Genomic DNA, 23,336 nt, shown 5'->3' on the forward strand with positions numbered 1-23,336 from the left:
ATGGGAAGAAGTGACTAGTGGAGTACCACAAGGTTCAGTGCTGGCGCCAATCATGTTGTTAGTGAATATAAATGATATAAACAGTAACACTGGAAATGAGAGCTATCTGAATATGTTTGCAGATGATCCAAAAATACAAAGGAGAATTACTAACACAGACTCTTGTAAAGAGCTACAAGAAGAATTAAATAAACTTCATGAATGGAGTAGTACATGGCAAATGGAATTCAATGTGGACAAGTGTCATGTAATCAAGTTTGGTAAAAGTGAAAAAAGACCTGATTATGATTATAAGTTAGGAAATAAAACCCTGTACACATCAGAAAGAGAGAAAGACCTAGGTGTGATTATCAATAACAGACTATCTCCGGCTGACCACATCAGCGAGAAGGTATGGAACATGTATACACTGCTTGCAAATATGAGAATAGCATTCACATACATAAATGAAGACATACTAAGAAGGATAATAACATCATTCATTAGACCAACCCTGGAATATGCATTAGTAGTCTGCAGTCCTCATCTCAAAAAGCACATAGACAAGATTGAAAAAGTTCAAAGGGCCGCTACAAGATGGATACCAAGCTTAAGGTACCTAAGCTACGAAGAAAGGCTAAATAAACTGAATCTACCAACACTACAGGAGAGAAGGAAAAGGGGTGACATGATAATGCTATATAAGTGCATATCAGGGAAGAAGAAAATAGACATAAATGATTACTTAACATATGGAGAAGCATCAGCAAGAGGACACTGCAAAAACTGCATAAGAAGAGAGGTGATAAAGACGTAAGGAAATTCAGTTTCCCAAACAGAGCAATTGATCAATGGAATGCACTACCGAATGAAATAGTGTGTGCCAAAACAATTCACAAATTTAAGGATATGTACGAGAAATATGGTTTAAGACACGAGACAGTACGAGCTTGACTCATTCCTGTAAAGATACAATTAGGTACGAACAATTAGGTAAGAACCACAACGCTCCTTTATATCCTCATTCGTCAGCCTGTCTCTCCACGTGACTCCACAGGCTCCTCTTAAATAACTCATTTCCACTGCTCTCACTCTTGACTTGTGTCCTTCCAACAATGTCCAAGCTTCACTTCCATACGTTAGAGTTGGTATCACAATACTGTCATGTAGAAACTTTTTCACTTCCATGCTCACTTCCCTGTTTCTTATCACTGCTTTCAAAGAACCAGCAACCTTTTTTCCCTGCTGTACCCTTTCAAGCACTTCACCCTCCAAACTTCCCTCCTTACTCATGACACTACCCAAGTACTTAAACGTACTCACATTTTCCAATTCCTCACCATCCAACCTCGCTGTACATTCACTGACTCACCTCTCTCAAAGACCATCACTTTACTCTTCCCTACATTCACCTTTAGATTCCGTTTCTTATACACTCTCCCAAACTCATCCTCCAAGCCTTGCAGCTCCCCTTCATCTTCACTCAACAACACAGTATCATCTGCAAACAATAGTACAGGGAGTTTCCAAACAATGTCCTCTCTCACCAGGGCCACTCCAACATCCACTACCCTACCTTGTACCTCTATTACCCCATCCATGAACAGATTGAACAACCATGGAGACATGACACATCCCTGTTTCAACCCAACCTCCAAAGAGAAAAATTCACTTAGTTCACCATCCACACGCACTGCAGCCTTAACACCATCATACATACTCTTCACAGCATTCAACAACTTTCCATCTACTCCATAGGTGCGTATTCTTAATACGCACCTAATTATCCGAAATCCGGTCAATTTTTTGTATTTAATTTTACCTTTTCTAAAAATCCGGTTTCACAGCGAAAACGCGCTAAAATAGCGGAAGTGTTTCTGCTTTAGCTCAACAACTTGCCTTGGCAGACTTCTGCTTTGTATAAATATTAATTTAAAATACAAATGCACTTATTTGCACTGTAAATCAGTATCTATGCAAAATCGAAGTCTGTTGTTGGTGATCAAAAGTAGAAATACCCGCTAACCTTAGCACGTTTTCGCTCTGACTCCTAATATTCTATTAATAGTAAATTTAAGCATAGTTTTTGACCAAATTTCAGATAATTAGGTGTGTATGAACCTATATGGTGAAAAATATCATACTTTCACAACAATAAAGACTGCATTCCAGCACTGGGAACTTGTGACAAGCAGCCAGCCATCATTGCTTTCATTTATTGTTACTGGCTAGTATGCAGAGGAATAATTTCCCTATTGTGCTTTTGTCAGTACACTTACACACTGGAACAAGACATTAGCAATTATTCCTCTTGTCACTGGACATTCTTAGAGGTCAGAAATAAGTACAGTGTATGCTGGCTAAACGTAAACTAAGCAGACTACGCTGTTTCAGCGTGAGTAGTGACGTCACGACCAATCACAGGCCATTTCAGAGTCATGTGATTTTTTGGCTACTTTATTTATGTCTTCATGTTTCTGCACTTTTTTTTTTAGATATAATGGTTGACATGGTTATTTTCTGTGTATTTTTTAACCATTCAGGTATCTAACTTAAAAAAAAATTTGACTGGAAGCTCGTCTATTGGTGTTATGCGGGATGTTTTTAGTCCGACTCCTCGTCCTAAAAACGCCCGCGACTGAGTGGGGTCCTCTTTCTGGACCGGAAGTAAAGCACCCACAAAGGAACAGGGCATAAAAACTAGGCAGTACACCTTAACACATCTATTGTCTTAGTCCAATATACTGTTACAATATAAAAACAAAGAGTTACAGGATTTGATTGAGACAGGTTTACAGAGTTAGCTTCTCAGTACGATGTATACACACACAACACAGGCAGAGAGTGCAGATTTTCAGTTATACATTGATGGTGAGTTATAAATACTCAATACCCGTATTATGGCCATAGGCGGAACTAGCATTTAATAGTCTAAACCAGATGCACTAGGGGTCAAGAGGGTCAGGGGTCGAGAGAGTGAATATTACTATAACTTGTCAGGGCGCGAATCGTGACACTCAGAATAGTCACTTAGTCGCGGAGACACTGTTCACAGGTTTTTGTTTTTTCCTCGCGCCCCACTGTTTCTGTATGTCTCTGTGCCCGTGTACGCTAGTCTTTTCTGTTCTCCCCGGGTATTTGTCTCACTGTATGTCACTTATATTATTCTGGCCTTACTCTTTCACTGTCACTGTTCACTCCCGTCTCTGTGGTTTTCAAGACACACGAGATGTGTTAAAGTCACTACTTGCCCTTGTTTCCTGGGCTTAACAGATGAGGCGTCCTGGCGTGGGAGGGGGCTGTACTGGGGAACCCTCCTGCAGGAGACAGTGCACCACCCAGAGGGGTGTCACTGCCCGGGCCTTCTTTGTCAGGGGGGTGCAGGGAGGCTCTCCCATCTGGGGGCCTCGACCTGAGGGGCCCTCGTGCTGGAGCCTCATCGGTGGGGTGCAGGAAGGCCCTCCGATCTGGGGGCCTAGACCTGAAGGGTGGCCCTCGGGGCTGGGGCTGAACAGCTGCAGGAGGCGGGCCTATCGCCTCTTACTCCGGGCAGAGGGCCATGGGGGAGTGGGGCCCAAGCGGCCTGGCTCTGGGGCCTGCCGGTCCGGTCTGGGAGCCTGGATACTGCGGCCGCCTGTAGGGTGGGGCGCCGTCAGGGGTAGACTGCGGCACCTCTTCTGTCTGGCGTCCGTCAGGGACTGGGACCGACGAGTAGGCAGCAGGACCGACACAGGACCGCGCCACCACTCTGGTAGCACCTCCAGGGAACCACACCTGGAGGGAGTAAGCAAAGGGCATCCCACGCAGCTGAGAGGTGAAAGGCCAGCTGTGCAAGGGACCTCCTCCAGGAATCACAGATGAAGGGTGTACAGTGGCTGCTCCTTCCCCCACATGTACACTGGCCGTTGTGGTGGTTCCGCAGTTCCTAAGGTCTACAGCTGAAGGGCGTACAGTGGCCGCTCCTTCCCCTACATGTACAGTGGCCGTTGTGGTGGTGCTGCTCCCAAAGGAGGAAGAGGCAGATGAGGGGCGTACAGTGGCCGCTCCCTCCCCGGCATGTACAGTGGCCGCTCCCTCCCCGGCATGTACAGTGGCCGCTCCCTCCCCGGCATGTACAGTGGCCGTTACCACGGTGTTGTCTGGGACTGAATCTGGCTCAGTCCCACCCCGAACCTGGTGAAGGCTGCCCCGCCCGCAGGGTTGTGTCTTTTTCCTGCGTAGCTTCCATCGGACCGGTTGGGTGAAAGAGGGACTCAGGACAGGGGAGCACCGGCGCACTTCTTGCTCCGGGTCGGTCTCTCGATGATCCTGCCCTCCATGGTGTCCTCCTGGAGTTGTGGTGAGGCAGTGGCTCGGTGGTAGGGTGGGGGGTGGCGGGGTGGTCAGTCCGGCGGCGGCGGGTATTTTAATTGGTGCCAGCACTGAGCCCTGTGGAACTCCATTAGTCACTTCCCTCCATGATGAGTGATTTCCCATCAATACTGTTTTCATTTCCCTATTTGTGAGAAAATCCTGCATCCAACAAAACAGGTTGCCTTGGATACGTCCTTAATGGTACAGTTTCCATAAGAGTCTTTGGTGCGGTTCTCTGTCAAATGCTTTCTTAAAATCTGAATAGATAATGTTCACCCATCCTACTCTTTTCTGTATGTTTCTGTAACTCTATCATAGTAGCTTAACCCCCCCCATCCCGACGTTTTCTGGGCAGTGGTACGCCCCAGTCCCGACATTTTTGGACCTTTTTTTTTTTTTTGGCTCAAACATCCGCTTTTGGTGAGAAACATCGAAAATTCATAGAAAAATCGCTCACCTGAGGTTTAAAATACTCGATACAGGTAGGAGTACCTCCTTTCCTTACAGGGTTTTCTATCAGGCTGGCTGCAAAGAAAACGAGTTCTATGGGAGGATAACTATTCCACACCACTCATAAACGGTATTTATTTATTTATGTGGTACGAATTTATATGTAGTACGAGAGTATATTGGTTTTCAAACAGTAATATAGGCATTATAAGCATTGTTTCACTCACTAACTCATCACCATTCCTGACCTTTTTTTGCCACATTACCTGATCATCATTTCTGACTGTTTCTTCCCCTAATGTTTGTCCTCCACATTGTCATCGATTGGGAAATCACTCTGGCCCTGAATTTCGTACCATGGCATGACATGGCTTTACTGGCCAGGTCACTGATAACAGGTGATTTGCTGAGAAAAGGGCATGCAGCGGGGGAGAGGAGGTCATGCTGAGTAAGGCATTGTCCCTGCCTGGCATCTTGTAGAGGAAGGTGTCCCGTGTATACGTGCCAAAAATCACTCGCGAAAATTGAAAATTGTGCAAATTAAGTTGAAAATTGTACAAATTAGGGACCTTGCAATGTTGACGAGTTAATTTACGTCTCCGGGATGTGAGTGCACATCATGTGAGGACGTGAATTCACATCTCCGGGACGGGGCGGGTTAACCTGTATCCTCCCAGTTTTTTCGGGCCCCCCCACCTCCTGAAAACCCGATTTTTTTTTTTTTTATTGCTCAAACATTCCCTTTTAGTGAGAAACTAATGAAAATCACCAAGAAAGTTGCTCCCATCACGCCTAAGTGCTCCTAAGTGGGTCTCCCCTCACCTCAGCCAGGTGTTCTGTGGCCCGGAGCTCCGTTTTCTACAATGGGAGGGAGGAGGGTAACTAATCAAAACCAACTTAAATACTTATATTTACATTTACTTGCTACAAAAGTACATATACAGCAACAATATTGTGGCATATATATATATATATATATATATATATATAAAATGGGTGAAAATAACGTAGGTTCATAATGGTACCACCCATAAATTGCTGATTTATGGCACACTTGACTAATTGATACTGTTATTTCCGCTAACATACACTAGAGGAAGGTCTCACGCGTCTGCCTGTCACGAATCACCCGCGAAATTTGAAAAATATGCACACAATGTGCCTTGCAATTGAGAATCGTACGGCATATGACAACGGGTCTATGGCAGCTCCTATGGACCGTTGTACAGTGTACAATGACGGGAGGGTACAGGTTAATAGATTAGTAATACATGATCTTCCCTTTCTAAAACCAAACTGCCTTTCTGCTATCATACTGTCTTCTTCTAGATGGTTTACCCAAACTTTTTTTTTTATCAGCTTTCCTAGTATCTTACATACAACACTTGTCAGTGATACTGGTTGGTAGTTAAGTGGATTCTGTCTGTTCCCTTTCTTGAATAGGGGAACAAAGTTGGCATTCTTCCTGTTATGTTAAGTGTTTTTAGGACGGCTTCCCGTCCTAGAAATGCCTTGCTTGTTGCTGGGTTCTCTTCTAGACTGGTGCTAGACCACAAATCGAGGAGGAACAGGGTATATAAACTCAGGCAACAACTTACACGTCTATTCACAAATTTGATTCACAAGAACAATCAGACTATCTCACAATATTTATGACATCAATTCTTGGGCTGCTGATTGGGTAAGCATCTTCCAGGATACATGATAGACACAAACGGTAGTATAGGGTGGCAACAGTTCACTGTATCAATCCTAGTGCCATATGATTAGAGATTTCACTTCACACAGTCTCTCACTTTAGTGGCTCCTGGTTCCGCGGGAGTTCTTGTGCTTACTATTGTCACTAGCTCTGGGAGTTCATTTGGTGTGGATAATATCACTGAGGGGCGAGGTGGGGGGGGAGTTGAGGCTGACACAATCACAAGGGAAAAGAGGAGGGGGGGGGCGTTGAGTATGAATGGTCACTGCTTCTGATACGGGAGCCTTGTTACTATTACTGTACTGCACTTCAATTCACTCTTTAGGCACAGTCACTCTTGGAGCTCACTTTCGGCACTGTCTTTTACATTCATTCACTGCACCACACATATATAGAGTCACTTATTCGTGGAAAGAGGTGGGTGTCGTCCCTTTCTGCATACTGTGGCTGGGTGTGATGAAGAGCCCCGTGTGTTGGGGACTGAGAGCAGGGGTCTGGCCAGCAGGGTAGGGGGCGAGCAGCCTCTCCAAGCGTCTCCGTATTCGCCTGGTAGGAAAGTAGCGTCGCTTAGGCTGGGGGCTGGGGAGGCCTGGCCCCGGGGTGCTGGGGGTGTCGTCAGGAACCTGGTGGTTATGGCCCCCTTCTTGGTGCTCCACCGTCAGGATGGGGCTGCGGCATTGTACCGGGAAGGGGTCCGTCAGGGGCAGGTCCTCTTCAGGGGCCGGCTGCAGGGAGAACAGTCCCGGGGACAGTACTGGGCCTTGCCACCAGGCTGCTAGCAGGGGACCCTATGGCTGGATACTGGCACTACTGCAGGTGGGTGAGGGAGGGTGACATGCAGCTGTAGAGTGGCTGGAGGCTGTCTCTCGTCTGCAGGTGCAGCAGGAGGCCATCACCAATGTCATGTCCTCAGTACCGTCACCAGTGCTGTGGGTAGCCCAGGTGGAGCAGCTGGAGGCCATCTTTAAGGTGGAGCAGCTGGTGGCTGTCTTTAACCCCTTAACCACGGGGCGTCACTTTCGTGATGCTTGGGAGCAAGGGATCATACTGCAGGGCGTCACTTTTGTGATTCTGTGTTATTTTGAATTCACCCGGGCTTTCAAGTGGTGGCTTGCTTGTATCATCTATCAGTACTGCCAATGTCCAACACTAGTCAGCACTCCTAATTTCATCTGTACTCCCATCCATTGTTGACAGTTTAGCCATTTCTCCCCATTCTTGACTCCCCTCCCTACCCCCCCTCCATTACCCTATCCCCTCGCCTGCCCGGCCGTGCTACGCTAAGTAAATCTTCCCTGGAATTTTTCACTGATTTCATCCATTGAAATAAGCCCTATGCCCTATTCTTATACCAAATAATATATACAAGAAAGAAATAAGGTAAGTGAGAGTGCCATACACCTAGAATTGGCTAATTATCACCTGACAACACCTCACGTGCACTCGTTTGCTAATTTTCGCTGTTTATTTCCCCTTGAAATATGCTGTATAATCTATTTTCATAATAAAAAAATATATATAAGAAAGGAAGGGAGAAGCCTAAGTGATATTTACATTCATCTGGAACTACCTAATTATTGCAGGCCATCACACTGTATTCTACGCTAAGTAAATCTTCCCTGGAATTTTCCACTGATTTCATCCATTGAAATAAGCCCTATGCCCTATTGTTATACCGAATAATATATACAAAAAAGAAATAAGGTAAGTGATAGTGCCATACACCTAGAATTGGCTAATTATCACCTGACAACACCTCACATGCACTCGTTTGCTAATTTTCACTGTTTATTTCCCCTTGAAATATGCCGTATAATCTTTTTTCGTAATAAATATACATACAAGGAGGGAGGGGAGAAGCCTAAGTGATATTTACATTCACCTGGAACTACCTAATTTATAATGTATTGTCTAGATTTCCTGCCAATCATTTCACTGCTATATATTAGCTGCTGTCAAGAGGCTGACGTTGGCAGTAATGCATTTCCCTAGGTAGGTCACCCCAGCCCACCCCTATCAGTTCACTGTCATCTTCCAATGTGAAGGTACGTCTGTTTGCTCCTGCTAACTTCAGCCACTTTTCACCCCCATGCAAAGGGCCCTGTGACCTTTACCCCCTACTAAACCTCGTGTGGAAAGAGGTAAAGGGCTGACAATTGATAAAAGAGTGACTACGATCTTTCTATTGAGTAAAACAGTGCAAGTGGAATTGTAAATAATGTGTAAATAATGTGTAAATAGCAAGTGAAAGTAATGAATGTAAATATACGTGAACAGTGGAAAATAGTTTTATAAGTTACTTCAAGTGACAGTGCATAACACGGTGTAAATAAAATAGAAATGTAAATAACGTAAATAAAATAGAGAACGTAAATAGAAATGTAAATGAGTAGTATTATAAGAATGCGAGTATATACCCTAGGAGTAATGAAAGTGAAAGTTTCACTCTAGCATGTATGAATACTATGAGTTATTAGGGTGAAGGTGAAAGTGACATTCACTCTCAATGCTAGTATACAGAAGGAGAAAGTGAATGCTACATATTTTACTGAAAGAAATTGAATCCCTACAGTGACAATAAACTACTATTATTGAAGGAAACTTATGGATAAAGACTGTAGATATATATAAGTGTTATATAGTAACAGAAATATAAACTGTGAGTGTTTTTATGAATAATAGACAACACTAGCGGCGAATGATCGGAAGTAGGATGGTCATACGCCCTCGTAATTTTCATTGCTTTCACAGTGTTTTTATGGGGGAATATGGATTCCAAACTATCTGAGAATCATAGATTAGTGTTTCTAGTGATAATATCAGGCTGTGGTAATCATCTTACGAGTTGTCGGGAAGTGTAAAGTGGAGACTTCATTACCCAACTTCAGAGGTCTCCACAGGTCCTACGGTACTCGACGAAGGCTCAGCATACACCCAAGGAGAAAGCTGAAGGTATGTGCCATAAGTATGTGTGTTTTTAATATTCTAGGACTAATAACTGATTTTTGGCAAATATTTTTAGAGAGTCTGTCGGAGCATGAATATGCCCGTGGGAGCCACAAGTCAAAGCTAAACAAGCCCGCGGTGTAAGGGTTAAGGTGGAGCGGCTGGAGGCCATCTCTACAGTGGAGCGGCTGAAGGCCTTCTCTAAGGTGGAGGGGCTGGAGGCCGTCTGTATAGTGGAGCGGCTGGAGGCCGTCTCTGAAGTGGAGCGGCTGGAGGCCATCTCCGGGATACTGTATAGAGCGTAAGTTTCAGCTCCACCCCGATCCTAACGCAGGCTTGGCTGGCGAGAGGGTAATGTGCCAGGGCTGAGGTGTTCATGCCGGCCCAGTTCCGGGGAGTAGGGGCGTGTGGCTACTAGGGGCTTGCACCCATATAGCATGGACACCCCGCTCACTCCATCTAACCCTCTGTTGTTACCTCCTGGGGGTCGTGTCACCGCCAGGTGTTGTTATTTCACCACTGTCGTGGTGGAAGAAGTCACGTCCCAGTGCCCAGAGGTAGTACACGTGGGTGGTGTTGATGCATGCGCTGGCATCAGGTGTTGTAGTAGAGTGGTCCAACAGCCGGTCATCTTGTCTTCGTTTTGGTGTGGAGCATGGGTGAGGAAAATGGTGGAAGGTTGGGAGGCCGCCTGGAGGAGGTGGAGTAAGTGATGGGGCCCGTGGACGTGGTGTTTTACCCCGAAAGCTGGGTCCAAGGTGGCGCGTCTGATTTCCATGGTTTGAGGATGTTGCTGTGCTGGAAGCCTCAGCTGAATACTTGCAAAAGTGGAGGCAGAGGTGTTTTTATGCTGGGTCAATGTGCAGTAGTTCTCACTGGGGATAGAGATAGGAGAGGGTTGAGCTTGGTGTATCATGAGGGTGATAGGAGTTATGTTAGGGGTGACAGAGTTGAGAGCAGTCAGTTCCTGTGGTGGAGGGGAGGATGGAGGGGTGGGGGATGGGGTGGCAGTGTATCTTGCGGGAGGGTGTGAAATGCAGCCAAAGTGGGTGACAGTGGTTCTCAGGGTGGGTGTGGTCAGTGATGTGGGCATACGATTTCGTGTTGCTCTGTTTGTACTTGGGGTGGGTGGGGTAATGGTGGGTGGACAGCAGTGGTTGGGGGTGGTGTGCATGTGGGTGAGGGCATCTTGGTCTGGTGTGGCGTGGGCGTTGCCGGGGTAGGCAGCAGGTGAGGGGTGGGTGGTATGGTGGGGGAGGGCAGTGGTGGTGAGGTGAGGGGTTTTTGCGGCATAGGTGAGGGTAGCGGTGAGGTGTGATGCGGTGTGATGGGGGGGTGGCGTCAATGGTGGTGGGGAGGGGGAGGAGGGGAGGGAAGAGAAGGGGGTGATGTAGCAATTGTAGGAATCAGGAGGGGGTTCTGGGGTGGCAAGGGAAGGTGAAGGGGTGTTGGGGTGGGTGGGGTTGGTGGGAGAAGGGGCGGGGGCATGGAATGGGTGGACATGGCAGTTTCTGTATGTGTGGGGGGTGTTGTTGTAGTCTATAGTCACTTGGTAGGGGTTAGGAACGTGGGTGACGGTGTAGGGGCTCATGAAGCGTGGGGCAAGTTTATGCAGAACTGGTAGTTTCGCCACCATCATGGTGTCGCCTGGCTTGTAGGGCTTGGAGGGAGTAGCATCCAGTTTTAGGTCTAGGCCGTTTTGGAGGTGATGGAGTCACCTCTTAAGGTGGTGAAGGGGATCGGACACGGAAAGAGCGGAGGGTGGTTGCATGTGTCAGCCCAGGGGAAGGAGGAGGGGCACCTCCCCAAACACGCATTCGTGTGGGGAAATGCCATCTTCCCTGGGGCAGTTCATTCCCGATTGGTTGATCTTGACATGGGCTGGCCAGTCTTCATTCTTTGTCTCCTCGATTCAGGCTCGTATTTGATTCATTAGGGTGTGGTGGCTCCTTTCACGAATTCCGTTCCCTTGCGGCCAGTACGGGGAGGAGTGGGATATGTGGTAGCTAGATAGGTTGGCTAGCTCCTCACAGATAGTGTCGGTGAATTCGGGGGTGTTGTCGGAGTGCAGGACCAGCAGAATTCCAAAATAGGGGAAGACATGGCAGACCAGGGCATCAGCTAAGGCAACAGCGTGGTGTTCCTTGGCTGGGCACGCTATGAGAAACCTGGAGTAGGAGTCCACAAAGTTATTGATGTACTGGTAGCCCACCTTAGGTGCTAGGGGCCCCACTACATCCACGGTCAGCAAATGCCAGGGCTTGTGGGCAGTGATGCTTCCCGAAGGGCCGGATGTGCGGGTGATGTCCTTGCACAGTGCACATGCTCGGCAGGATTGAGTGGTCTGCTTGGCTAGCTGGGAGTGGTTGGGAGTCCAGTAGATGTCAATGAATATCAAGAGGAGCCTTTTCATTCTGAGGTGGATTCTGTTGTTGGAGTGTAAATGTTTCATGGCATCCAGGGCGGTGTTGGAGGCGAGGACAATGTGCCCTGGCAGAGTGAAAAGATGGTCGCCTTGCTGCTGAAGTTTGGTGAACAAGTGGGGTGGGATCCGGGATGGCCAGTCCTTATTCTGCCATTGTACGAGAAGGTTCGATTTGGGCTGGAGTGTGTGGATGGGGAGACAGGAGAGGGCGTCGGCATTGGTATGGAGTTTGCTGGGGTGATAGGAGATCTCGTAGTCAAACTCTTCTCGGGTCTCCCTCCATCTAGTAAGCTGGGCGTTATGTGTGTCAGATTGGTGGAGCCATTTGAGTGACTGATGGTTGGTGATAATGGTGATACGAGTTCCAGAGAGGTAAGCCCGGAAGTGCTCCAAAGACCAGGTGGTGCTCAGGCATTCTCTCTTGGTGGCGGCGTAATTCCGCTCTGCCTGATTTAGGGTGCGGCTGGCGCGAGCGATGATGTATTCCCGCCCCTCTTGCGCTTGGGTGAGGACGGTGCCGATGGCTATCAAGGAAACGTCTGTGTATAGTTGGAAAGGTAAGGTGTATCAGGGAAAGCGACGATTGGGGCAGTGGTGAGTTTGCGCTTCAGTTCCTGAAAAGCTTCCTGTCGTTTGGTGGTTCAAGTGAATTGTTTCCCCTTTTGAGTCAAGCCATGGAGAAGTTTGGAGATATCAGCAAACCCCTTTACGAATTGCTGGTATTATGAAGCAAGGCCCAGGAAGTCCTGAACTTCGTGGACGTCTCGAGGCAGGGGAATGTCGGCGATGATGGGCAATTTGTCTGGGTCAGGTGATATCCCATCCTTCAAGATCACGTGCCCCAGGAAAGGGACAGTCCGGGCAGCCAGGACACATTTAAAGGGCAGTAGCTTCATGCTCGCCTGTCAGATCCGCTGAAAGACTCTTCTGAGGTGGTCGAGGTGGTTGGCCCATGTCTTGCTGAAGATAATGACATCGTCCAGGTATGCCAGTCAAATTTTCCAGGTCAGGCCACTGAAGATGGACTCCATCAATTGGGAGAAAGTGGCGAGGGCATTGCAGAAGCCAAAGGACAGGACATTGAATTCACAGTGTTTCCCATTGCTGGTGGAAAATGCAGTCTTCTGTCTGTCCTCATGTTGCACTGGGACTTGCCAATATCCTGATTGGAGGTCTAGTGTGGAGAACCAGGAGGCGCCATACAGGGAGTCGAGGGAGTTGTCTATCCTGGGAAGGGGGTGGCATCTTCGATGGTCACGTCGTTGAGGCGGCGGTAATCAACGCAAAAGCACATGGTGCCATCTTTTTTCTGGATGAGGACGACAGGAGAGGACCAGGGGCTGGTGGAGGGTGAGATTACCCTGGCATCGAGCATCTGCTGGACTTGCCGATCTTCCTCCGCCCGCTGTTTCAGATTTTTCCGTCGGGATGGTTGGTGGATTGGTGGTCCTGTGGTGTGTATCTGACACGTCAGGTAGGTGGTGTGGCCGGTGTCAGAGGGGTCTGACGCAAAGAAGTCCTGAAAGTCCAGGAGAAGGTGGTGGAGGATGTCGTCTTGGTGGGCCAAAAGGTGCTCAGGTAGGGGGGGCTGGGGCGGGGGGGCTGTGGGGCAGGGCTCCGCTTCTTCCATCTCTCCCACAACGAGCCCCTTTGGTAGGGTGAGCAGGGTTGTGAAGATATTCGCAATTTTCACTGCCGCAATGTGAGGAGGAAGGAAGGTTGGGGGTAGGAGACAGGCCAAGAATGTTCCTGGCAGCAGTCCGGATGGAGAAAAGGGCGGATGTTCCGGTGGGCCTGTTTAATGGGAGCCAAGCTTCGTGCTGCGGGGGAATCGTCGTGGTGGAGGTGATAATGGCGGGAAAGGTGAGGGAAGGGGGAAGGTCGGGGGGGGCGTGGGAGGGAGGGACAAGGAGGAGAGGACGTGGGGGCAGGGGTGTGGGTGTTGGGGGCAGGGGTGCAAGTACATACTGACTTTGGGAACTTGGAGGCAGGGGCTGGAGACTTTGCTGAACTGGAGCTGCTGCTTGTGGCAGTCTATGGTGGTTTGTAGTTTTTGCAGGAGATGCAGCCCCAAGTATCCGTCATAGTTACGGCAAGAGGAGTCAAAGATAATAAATTTGTGTTGAGTAAAGGTGAGCTAGTGGGTATGGCCTGGGTTTCCCCACAGATGGGCAGGGGGCCATCCCCGGGATCTATGAGATAAGTGGACGTGGGATAAAGCAGGCCGAAGGCCGACATGTAACGGGAGTAAAAGTGGCTGTAGAGCCAGGATCTGGCTGCTCCAGTGTCGACCAGCAGCCTCGCTTTCACCTCGTTCAGTCTCATCTTGTCATAGACTGGGGGGCGGTATTTGCGACAAGCAGCCCCCGCCAAAAGGGGTGAGGTGCGGGGGCCAGGCATGGGCATGATTATGATTATAAAAAAAATCATAATCCAGGGCTCTGATTATGTAATCATAATCAAATCATAATAAAAAATTAGGCAAGCAGTGTAATCATAATCAAATCATTATAAAAAATTACCCTGCAGCATTAATCATAATCAACTCATGATCATATTTTTCTTGACAATAATCAATGATTAAAATGTGATTATTGTGATTATGTCTTTGTATTTTCCATGGAGCAGTTTTCTTTCAAGTAAATTAGCCAGACACATACATGTTCCAGGTCCAAGTATGTTTTAAAAGCTTAGCAGTGCACCACCTCACATGTTTGTACTTGTTTATCTCCCATGATATATCAGTCAAATACACACACAGCCTATACATGTTCCAACAAGCTTGAAATATATGGCACCGCCCAACACGTTTGTACATGCACATGCTGCTGACTATATAAGGCAGACATCTGGTAGAGACTCATCACTCCACTCCAGTCCTCAACAAGAACATCTCCATATCATCATGGGGCCACCAATACTGGACCATTTTCATTGCAGCTCCATGGCAGATCCTACTACTCAAGTGAAACTGAAATGCAAGCACTGTGACAAGTTTGTTAGCGGGAGCATTCGACGGACTTAAAATTTCCATACTCACATGAAGGTACGATAATTTATAATTGTATCATTATGTACTGTACTAACAACTTTCTATAGGAAATGAGTTAAGCTGCTTGTTAATACTGCACTATTCTACAGTGATGGATCTATATTCACACCTGAGAGTCAACCATATGACTATGTGATCAGTAGGACTCATGCTAATCACATGGTCCTGAATTCAATCCCAGGAGGGATTGCTTCATATTAGATTACTTGTATTTGCATCCCCAACCAATGACGTCTGTAAACTGCCTCTGGATCTCTAATGGTAAGGGGTGAATGTGTAAAAAATTGTGTTCACCATCTTCCCTGTAGTCATATGGTTAAATCGCTCAGATTCACATGGATATGCTGAAATACTGTCATTATGTATCACCTCTTACTGCCACATTTCTGCATGCATTATAGGTGTACTAAATTTATGATGCTTAAATGTTTAAAGAAATGGCATTAAATAAAATGCATATAAAAGATATAAGCCACACATCATTACAGTTGAGAGTGCCAGTTGGGAAAACACAATAATTAATGGTATAATAATGGGTGCTCTTGGATAACAATGTATAAATTAGTGTGTCAGCCAAACAAATAACACAAAGTGCACTGTGTGTGTGTGTGTGTGTGTGTGTGTGTGTGTGTGTGTGTGTTCTTACCTAATTGTATCTTTACAGGAATGAATCAAGCTCGTACTGTCCCGTGTCTTAAACCATATTCATCGTACATATCCTTAAATTTGTGAATTGTTTTGGCACACACTATTTCATTCGGTAGTGCATTCCACTGATCAGTTGCTCTATTTGGGAAACTAAATTTCCTTGCGCCTTTATCACCTCTCTTTTTATGCAATTTTTTGCAGTGTCCTCTTGCTGATGCTTCCCTATACGTTAAGTAATCATTTATGTCTATTTTCTCCTTCCTTGATATGCATTTATACAGTATAGCATAATCATGTCACCTCTTTTCCTTCTCTCCTGTAGTGTTGGTAGATTCAGTTTATTTAGTCTTTCTTCGTAGCTTAGATCCTTTAAGCTTGGTACCCATCTTGTAGCGGCCCTTTGAACTTTTTCAATCTTGTCTATGTGTTTTTTGAGATGAGGATTCCAGACTACTGATGCATACTCCAGGGTTGGTCTGATGAATGATGTTGTTATCTTTCTTAGCATGTCTTCATTCATGTATGTAAACGCTATTCTCATATTGGCAAGCAGTGTATACATGTTCCGTACCTTCTCACTGATGTGGTCAGACGGAAATAATCTGTTATTGATAATCACACCTAGGTCCTTCTCTCTTTCTGATGTGTGTAGGGTTTTATTTCCTAACATATAATCCCAATCAGGTCTTTTTTCACTTTTACCAAACTTGATTACATGACACTTGTCCACATTGAATTCCATTTGCCATGTATTACTCCATTCATGAAGTTTATTTAATTCTTCTTGCAGCTCTTTACAAGAGTCTGTGTTAGTAATTCTCCTTTGTATTTTTGCATCATCTGCAAACATATTTGGATAGCTTTCATTTCCAGTGTTACTGTCTATATCATTTATATTCACTAAAAACATGATTGGTACCAGCACTGAGCCCTGTGGAACTCCACTAGTCACTTCTTTCCATGATGAATAATTTGCCCTTAGTACTGTTCTCATTTTCTTTTCATGAGAAAATCTTGCATCCAACAATACAATTTCCCTCGAATTCCTCCTTGATGGTGTGTGTGTGTGTGTGTGTGTGTGTGTGTGTGTGTGTGTGTGTGTGTGTGTGTGTGTGTGCTCTTACCTAATTGTTCTTGCCTAATTGTATCTTTACAGGAATGAGTCAAGCTCGTACTGTCCCGTGTCTTAAACCATATTTCTCGTACATATCCTTAAATTTGTGAATTGTTTTGGCACACACTATTTCATTCGGTAGTGCATTCCATTGATCAATTGCTCTGTTTGGGAAACTGAATTTCCTTACGTCTTTATCACCTCTCTTCTTATGCAGTTTTTTGCAGTGTCCTCTTGCTGATGCTTCTCCATATGTTAAGTAATCATTTATGTCTATTTTCTTCTTCCCTGATATGCACTTATATAGCATTATCATGTCACCTCTTTTCCTTCTCTCCTGTAGTGTTGGTAGATTCAGTTTATTTAGTCTTTCTTCGTAGCTTAGGTCCCTTAAGCTTGGTATCCATCTTGTAGCGGCCCTTTGAACTTTTTCAATCTTGTCTATGTGCTTTTTGAGATGAGGACTCCAGACTATTGATGCATATTCCAGGGTTGGTCTAATGAATGATGTTATTATCCTTCTTAGCATGTCTTCATTTATGTATGTGAATGCTATTCTCATATTTGCAAGCAGTGTATACATGTTCCATACCTTCTCGCTGATGTGGTCAGCCGGAGATAGTCTGTTATTGATAATCACACCTAGGTCTTTCTTTTTGTTGTGTATAGGGTTTTATTTCCTAACTTATAATCCCAATCAGGTCTTTTTCCACTTTTACCAAACTTGATTACATGACACTTGTCCACATTGAATTCCATTTGCCATGTACTACTCCATTCATGAAGTTTATTTAATTCTTCTTGTAGCTCTTTACAAGAGTCTGTGTTAGTAATTCTCCTTTGTATTTTTGCATCATCTGCAAACATATTCAGATCGCTCTCATTTCCAGTGTTACTGTTCATATCATTTATATACACTAAAAACATGATTGGTGCCAGCACTGAACGCTGTGGTACTCCACTAGTCACTTCTTTCCATGATGAGTAGTTTCCTCTTAGTACTGTTCTCATTTCTCTTTTTATGAGAAAGTCTTGCATCCAACAAAACAGTTTGCCTGGAATTCCTCCTTGATGGTACAGTTTCCATAAATGTCTTTGGTGTGGTACTGTGTCAAAAGCTTTCTTGAAATCTAAATAGATACTGTCCACCCATCCTTTCCTTTCCTGTATTGTGTTTGTTACTCTGTCATAGTAGCTCAACAGATTAGTAACACATGATTTTCCTTTTCTGAAACCAAACTGTCTTTCTGTTATCATACTGTGTTCGTCTAGATGATTTACCCAAGCTTTTCTTATAAGCTTTTCTAATACCTTGCTTACAACACTGGTCAGTGATACTGGTCGGTAGTTGAGTGGATTTTGTCTATTTCCTTTCTTGAATAAGGGGACAATATTTGCTTTTTTCCAAATATCAGGTAGTTTACCTTGACTCAAGGATTTCTTGAAAATTAAAAATAATGGTTTACTTAACTCCTTTGCACATTCTCCTAGTACCCAACATGAAATTTCATCAGGACCACTTGCTTTTCCTCTGTCTGATCTACTTAACTCCTCCCGTATTACTTTTTCTGTTGTTTGTATATCTGGTAGTATGTGTGGACATGCATGTTCCACATAGTCCCTCTCAAAATTTTTTTCTTCTGTAAAAACTAATTGGAAATTCTTATTTAGTGCTTCACAAATATCTTTCTCTTGTGTATAAGTGATTCCCTCATCCGTAATTGATTGTATTATATCTTTTACTTTGGTTTTGCTTCTGATATAGCTGTAAAACAGCTTTGGTTGATCACTACTTTTATTTATTATATCCTCCTCAAACTGTTTTTGGACTTCCCTCCTTATTCTTGTATAATCGTTTCTTGCCTGTTTGTAATTATTATACGCCCTTTCACTATTGTGTCTTCTGTATCTATTCCACAACAAATCTCTTCTTTCTTTTGATTTTTTACATTCTGTATTGAACCATTTCTGTATTTTTTTATCTGTTTCTTTGTGCTGTGGGATGTACTTCTGGACTCCTATTTCATAAAATTCACAGAATTTTTTATATACAGTATTTAAATCTTGTCCTCTAAGCTCATTTTCCAAATCAGCTTCTAAGAAATACTTCTTTAGGTCTTGATAATTTCCCTTTTTATAGTTTAGGCTCTTTTTGTAACGGTCATTGCTGTTTGCTATGTCATATGCTATCCTGAAGTTATAATTTAGTACTGCATGATCGCTTTTGCCGAGTGGAGGGTGATATATTAAACTGTCAATACCATTTTCTTGCATAGTAAATATTAAATCTAGCACTGAAGGTACATCAAGTCCTCTTTTTCTGGTGGTTTCCCTCACATGTTGCGTTAGGAAAACCTCTTGTACGAGATCCAGGAGCTTTTGGTCCCAACAGCTTTCTTGGCTAATTATATCTAGAGTATTCCAATTTATATTTGTATTAAAATCCCCAGTTAATATAATTCTTTCCGATTTCTCTTCCCTTTTATGTAGTAATGATCTTAAACTCTGAATTGTACTCTCTGCCAGGTCCTCATATTCATCTCTTTCCCATGTGTTTGATCTTGGTGGCATGTACAAATTGGCTACAATTACTTTACCTTCAGATGTGTTGATCTCTACTGCAATCAGTTCTACTTGTGATGGTATATCTAGTTTTATTTCATTGACTTTTAGATTTTTCTTAGTTAATATTATAATTCCTCCTCCTTTTCTTAAATTTCTGTCTCTTCTCCATATATTGTATTCCTCTAAGTTTAGTATGTCGTTGGATATCCTTGGTGTTAATTTTGTTTCAGTTAGGCATATTATTTGTGGTTCATTTTCTCTGACATAATCATTCATCTCTAGTAATTTAGATACCATTCCATCCACATTTGAGTACATCAACTTTATCATCTTGTTTATATACTTGTCATGACATGGTTCTACTACCTTCCTCCTTTTTATTCCATCCTGTTTGTGTACCACTTTCGTACCTGCCATCCTATTACTTTGTAAAAAAATTTCTTCTTCTCCTCTTCTGATCTTCCCTCATTTTTTGTTTTTGCTTCCCCCTTTTTCTCTTTCAGTAATTCCAGCTCCTCTTGTGTTAGGCATTTTTTTATCCATACATTTTTGAACTCGACTTTTTCCATAAGATTCTTTGCATTTTTTAGTATCTCTTCCACAGTGTTTACACTCTGGAAAGTCACCTTTAGAGGTCTTGTCTTGCTTTTCTCATATTTCCCTAACCTTTTGTGTTCCTCTATGTCTTTACTACAGATTTCCTCTGATACATCTTTCAGTAAGCTCATTACATTTGCCATCTCCTTTTTGTCTCTTGCGATCTTGTTTTTTATTTCTTCCTCTTCTATACCAGTGATTACTATAGATTTGTTTATATCTACTGAATCTCTGACTAACTTTGGATGATTTTGGATTATTCTTTTCACTTCCTGTTTAATGCTTTTTTCCTCCACCCTTGTTTCTAAGTCTTTCTTTACTTTCACCATTTCAGCATTTCACCATTTCAGCATTTCAGCATACGTGGTGTGTGTGTGTGTGTGTGTGTGTGTGTGTGTGTGTGTGTGTGTAATATATACTGCAATGTATTCTGTACTTTCTACTTGCAGAAACATCATCCAGATGTCAAGGTGGTCAGCAACGTGGAGTTAACAACAACAACTGGTGGAGCACTTGCTCCAATTACTGACTTCGGTGTATCTTGTCCTAAGAAAAAATGGAGCAACAGCGATGCCTGCCAAAAGGAAATGAATAAGTTACTGGTTTGCTTCATTGCCGGCTCTCTCCAATCTCTTTCAAGAGCTAAGGATCCTAACTTTCAAGCTCTCCTAAACAAGGCCCAGCCCCGCTACAGTATCCCAAGCCGCAAGGAGCTCAGCAGCAAGCTTCTTCCCTCTCAAACTCAAAAAATGCAAGAACATCTCAATGACAAATTTCGTTCTGTTGGGTATCTTTGTGTTACAGTTGATCTTTGGACAGACAGACAGATGTGTTCGTACATTGGGATCACTTGTCTTTTCACTAAAAATTTCCAGCTCCAGTCAACAGTGTTAGCTTGCAGGAGATTCAAAGGGTCCCACACTGCAGAAAAGATTCATGCCACATTCACTGAAATAATCACTAGTTTTAACCTAGAAAAGAAGATTCTGACAACTGTACAAACAGTGCCAGCAATATACTTAAAGCATTTGTGACACTTCCCGGTATGGACGATGCGGACACTAATCAAGACAGTGAAAGTGAAGAGGAAGATGACGCCTTTGACACTCCTGATAACAATGAGAAGTTCCTGGAGCTCTTGCCTGAGCATGTCAGATGGTTTGTTCATAATTTACAAAATACTGTGAAAGATATGGGCTCGAGGAAGCAGGACCTGTTTCAGGAGTTATTGGAAAACCTCACGCCTAGTATCACACATTCGTCATTCTGCAGTGGCATCTGACATTCTTAAAGATGAATGCAGACCTTAGGCCTGACAGCAGTAACAAGATGATTCGCTCCCTTCTGAAGATTGATCCAGTCAAGCTTGATCAGTTAGATTGTCCAGTAAAGCTAATCAAATATGAACTTAATCTCATCAAGGAAATAACAGACATCTTGACACCATTTGAAGTAGCAACTCTAGAGTGTCAGGGAGAGAATGTTGTAACGTCAAGCAAAGTAATTCCATGTATTCATGGACTGAAAGCTGAGATCGAACAACTATCACAGACATACAAGTCAAAGATGATTGTTACTCTCAAAAGCTTAATTGAGAGAAGGTTGAAGATCTATGAAGACATGGAGATGTTTCAGTTGGCTTCTCTCCTAGATCCAGGCTTTAAGGTGGACTGGTGCTCACCAGATGAAGTCAAGGTTATGAAATCTCTACTGAGGTCTAAAGTAAATGAAATTACGCTTAATGAAGAGAAGGGTTCCCTTCAGGAAAATAAGGATGCCCCACCAAAGATGAAATGCAAGCTGTTCAGATTTATGATACCATCAGCATCAACGAGCTCTTTCCTATCTACATCAACTTCAACTCCATCACAAGTAGAATCCTACTTGAGTCAGCCAACAATATATGATGATAGTGATCCCCTTCTCTTCTGGCAACAGAACCAGTCAACATTACCTGAACTAACGATACTGGCTTTCCAATATCTGTGTATCCCAGCATCATCAGCTCCAGTTGAGAGACTTTTCTCTATTGCTGGGAAAGTCTTTCGTCCTGAGCGATGCAGAATGACAGATGTTCGCTTTGAGTTGATGTTTATCAAGTGCAACCAACGTGTAACTGAGAAGTAATGTAGCTTACATCAAATCTAGCCTACAAGAAATCAAGTGTATAATTATACTTTTCAGTTCTATATTTATCTTCATTGAGCAATTCTTTGTTTTCATTTTTGCTGTGCCCAACAAATTAATACACTTGCAGAGGACTTGAGGGACCATGATTTGAAATGAATTTATAGAAGTAAAGTATTATAGCAAAAACCAATAAAACCCCTTAAACAAATTGTAAGGTTTTAATACCATTAGTTAGTGATTTAAACGGTTATTACTGTACTCAAATATGGAACAGTGCACCTAATAGATGAAATTTGCTAACTATTTAGGCATTGCCCTTAATCATTGCTAATCATTATTTTTCTATAAATAATCACAGTGAAATGTGATTACAATCATAATCTAATCATAATCACGTACAAATATAAAAAAATTAATCATAACCAAAAATACAAAAACTAAAATAATCATAATCAAATCATAATCAGAAAAACGAAAAACAAGTAATCATAATTTAATCACAATCAAAAAATATTCCAGATGATAATCAAAATCAAATCATAATCATTTTTTATAATCATACCCATGTCTGTTGGGGGCAGTCCAAAAAATCCAGCTGTTGGGGAGTTTCCTCTTCTTCTGGCTCCGTGTCCTCTGTGTCGGTGTTTTCTATGGGTGGGGTATTATCTCCAGGGTCCTCAGCCCCCAGAGAGGACACTTTGCATCGTCCTGGGGTGCTCAGTTTCCGCTGGGCAGCCTTGAGTTGCTCCAGTATGTCATGGAGTGGGCAATGGTGGCTACATGTGGAGAATTCCCATGGGTTGATTGATATGAGGTTCTGGTTCTCCCTCTGGCTGGGGCGTTTACTTCGGGGATAGGACCTGGATAAGTGGGGCACAGGTGTGGGGCTGATGTGGGCTGGTGAGGATCGGGGCTTGCTGTGCAATGCTGGCTTGTTGGTCGGGAACTTGCTAACTGCGTTGATTTGTTGGGAGGTGCAGCAGGAGGTTCAGAGCCGTCGTATCAACTGGACGTCACTGTCTAGGTCTCCCGTTGGGCCGTGTATTGTGAAACGCTTCATGACCATGTTGAGGAGGAAATGTATGTTGTTCCTGGGTCTCTGTGTCTGCTTCTGGGTATGCAGCGGTGACGAGCTGCCTTGCCTGGATCAGTGTATCGTCCATATTTCTGTTGCACGTTAAACTGTCCAGTTGTGACAATGCCACTACTTTTCCGAGGGAGGGTGTGGTGGCTTCTGTCACTATTTTCGTGAAGTTTGCCCATGTTAAGTCGGGGACGACTTTGAACGTTATGCTGGTTGCTGCCTTGACCAGCAGTGGCAGGGTTATGGCTATTTTCTGCCTATCATCCTCAAACCCGATATCGAGCAGTGGCTTGA

General features: G+C 44.1%; 1 protein-coding gene and 1 pseudogene across 1 annotated transcript; both read left to right on the forward strand.

The window, feature by feature from the left end:
* Positions 1-20,265: 20,265 nt before the first annotated feature.
* Positions 20,266-21,138, forward strand: LOC145410566 (E3 SUMO-protein ligase ZBED1-like; annotated as a pseudogene).
* A 19-nt stretch (positions 21,139-21,157) lies between these two features.
* LOC145410567 (zinc finger BED domain-containing protein 4-like) lies at positions 21,158-21,955 on the forward strand. Its single transcript, XM_080280685.1, has one exon. The coding sequence runs from the start codon at positions 21,158-21,160 to the stop codon at positions 21,953-21,955; it is 798 nt and encodes a 265-aa protein (XP_080136811.1).
* The last annotated feature ends 1,381 nt before the right edge of the window (positions 21,956-23,336 follow it).

Source organism: Coenobita brevimanus, chromosome 86 (assembly GCF_032717465.1).
Source record: "Coenobita brevimanus isolate Jiangsu-jjx chromosome 86, ASM3271746v2, whole genome shotgun sequence".
Lineage (NCBI taxonomy): Eukaryota > Metazoa > Arthropoda > Malacostraca > Decapoda > Coenobitidae > Coenobita > Coenobita brevimanus.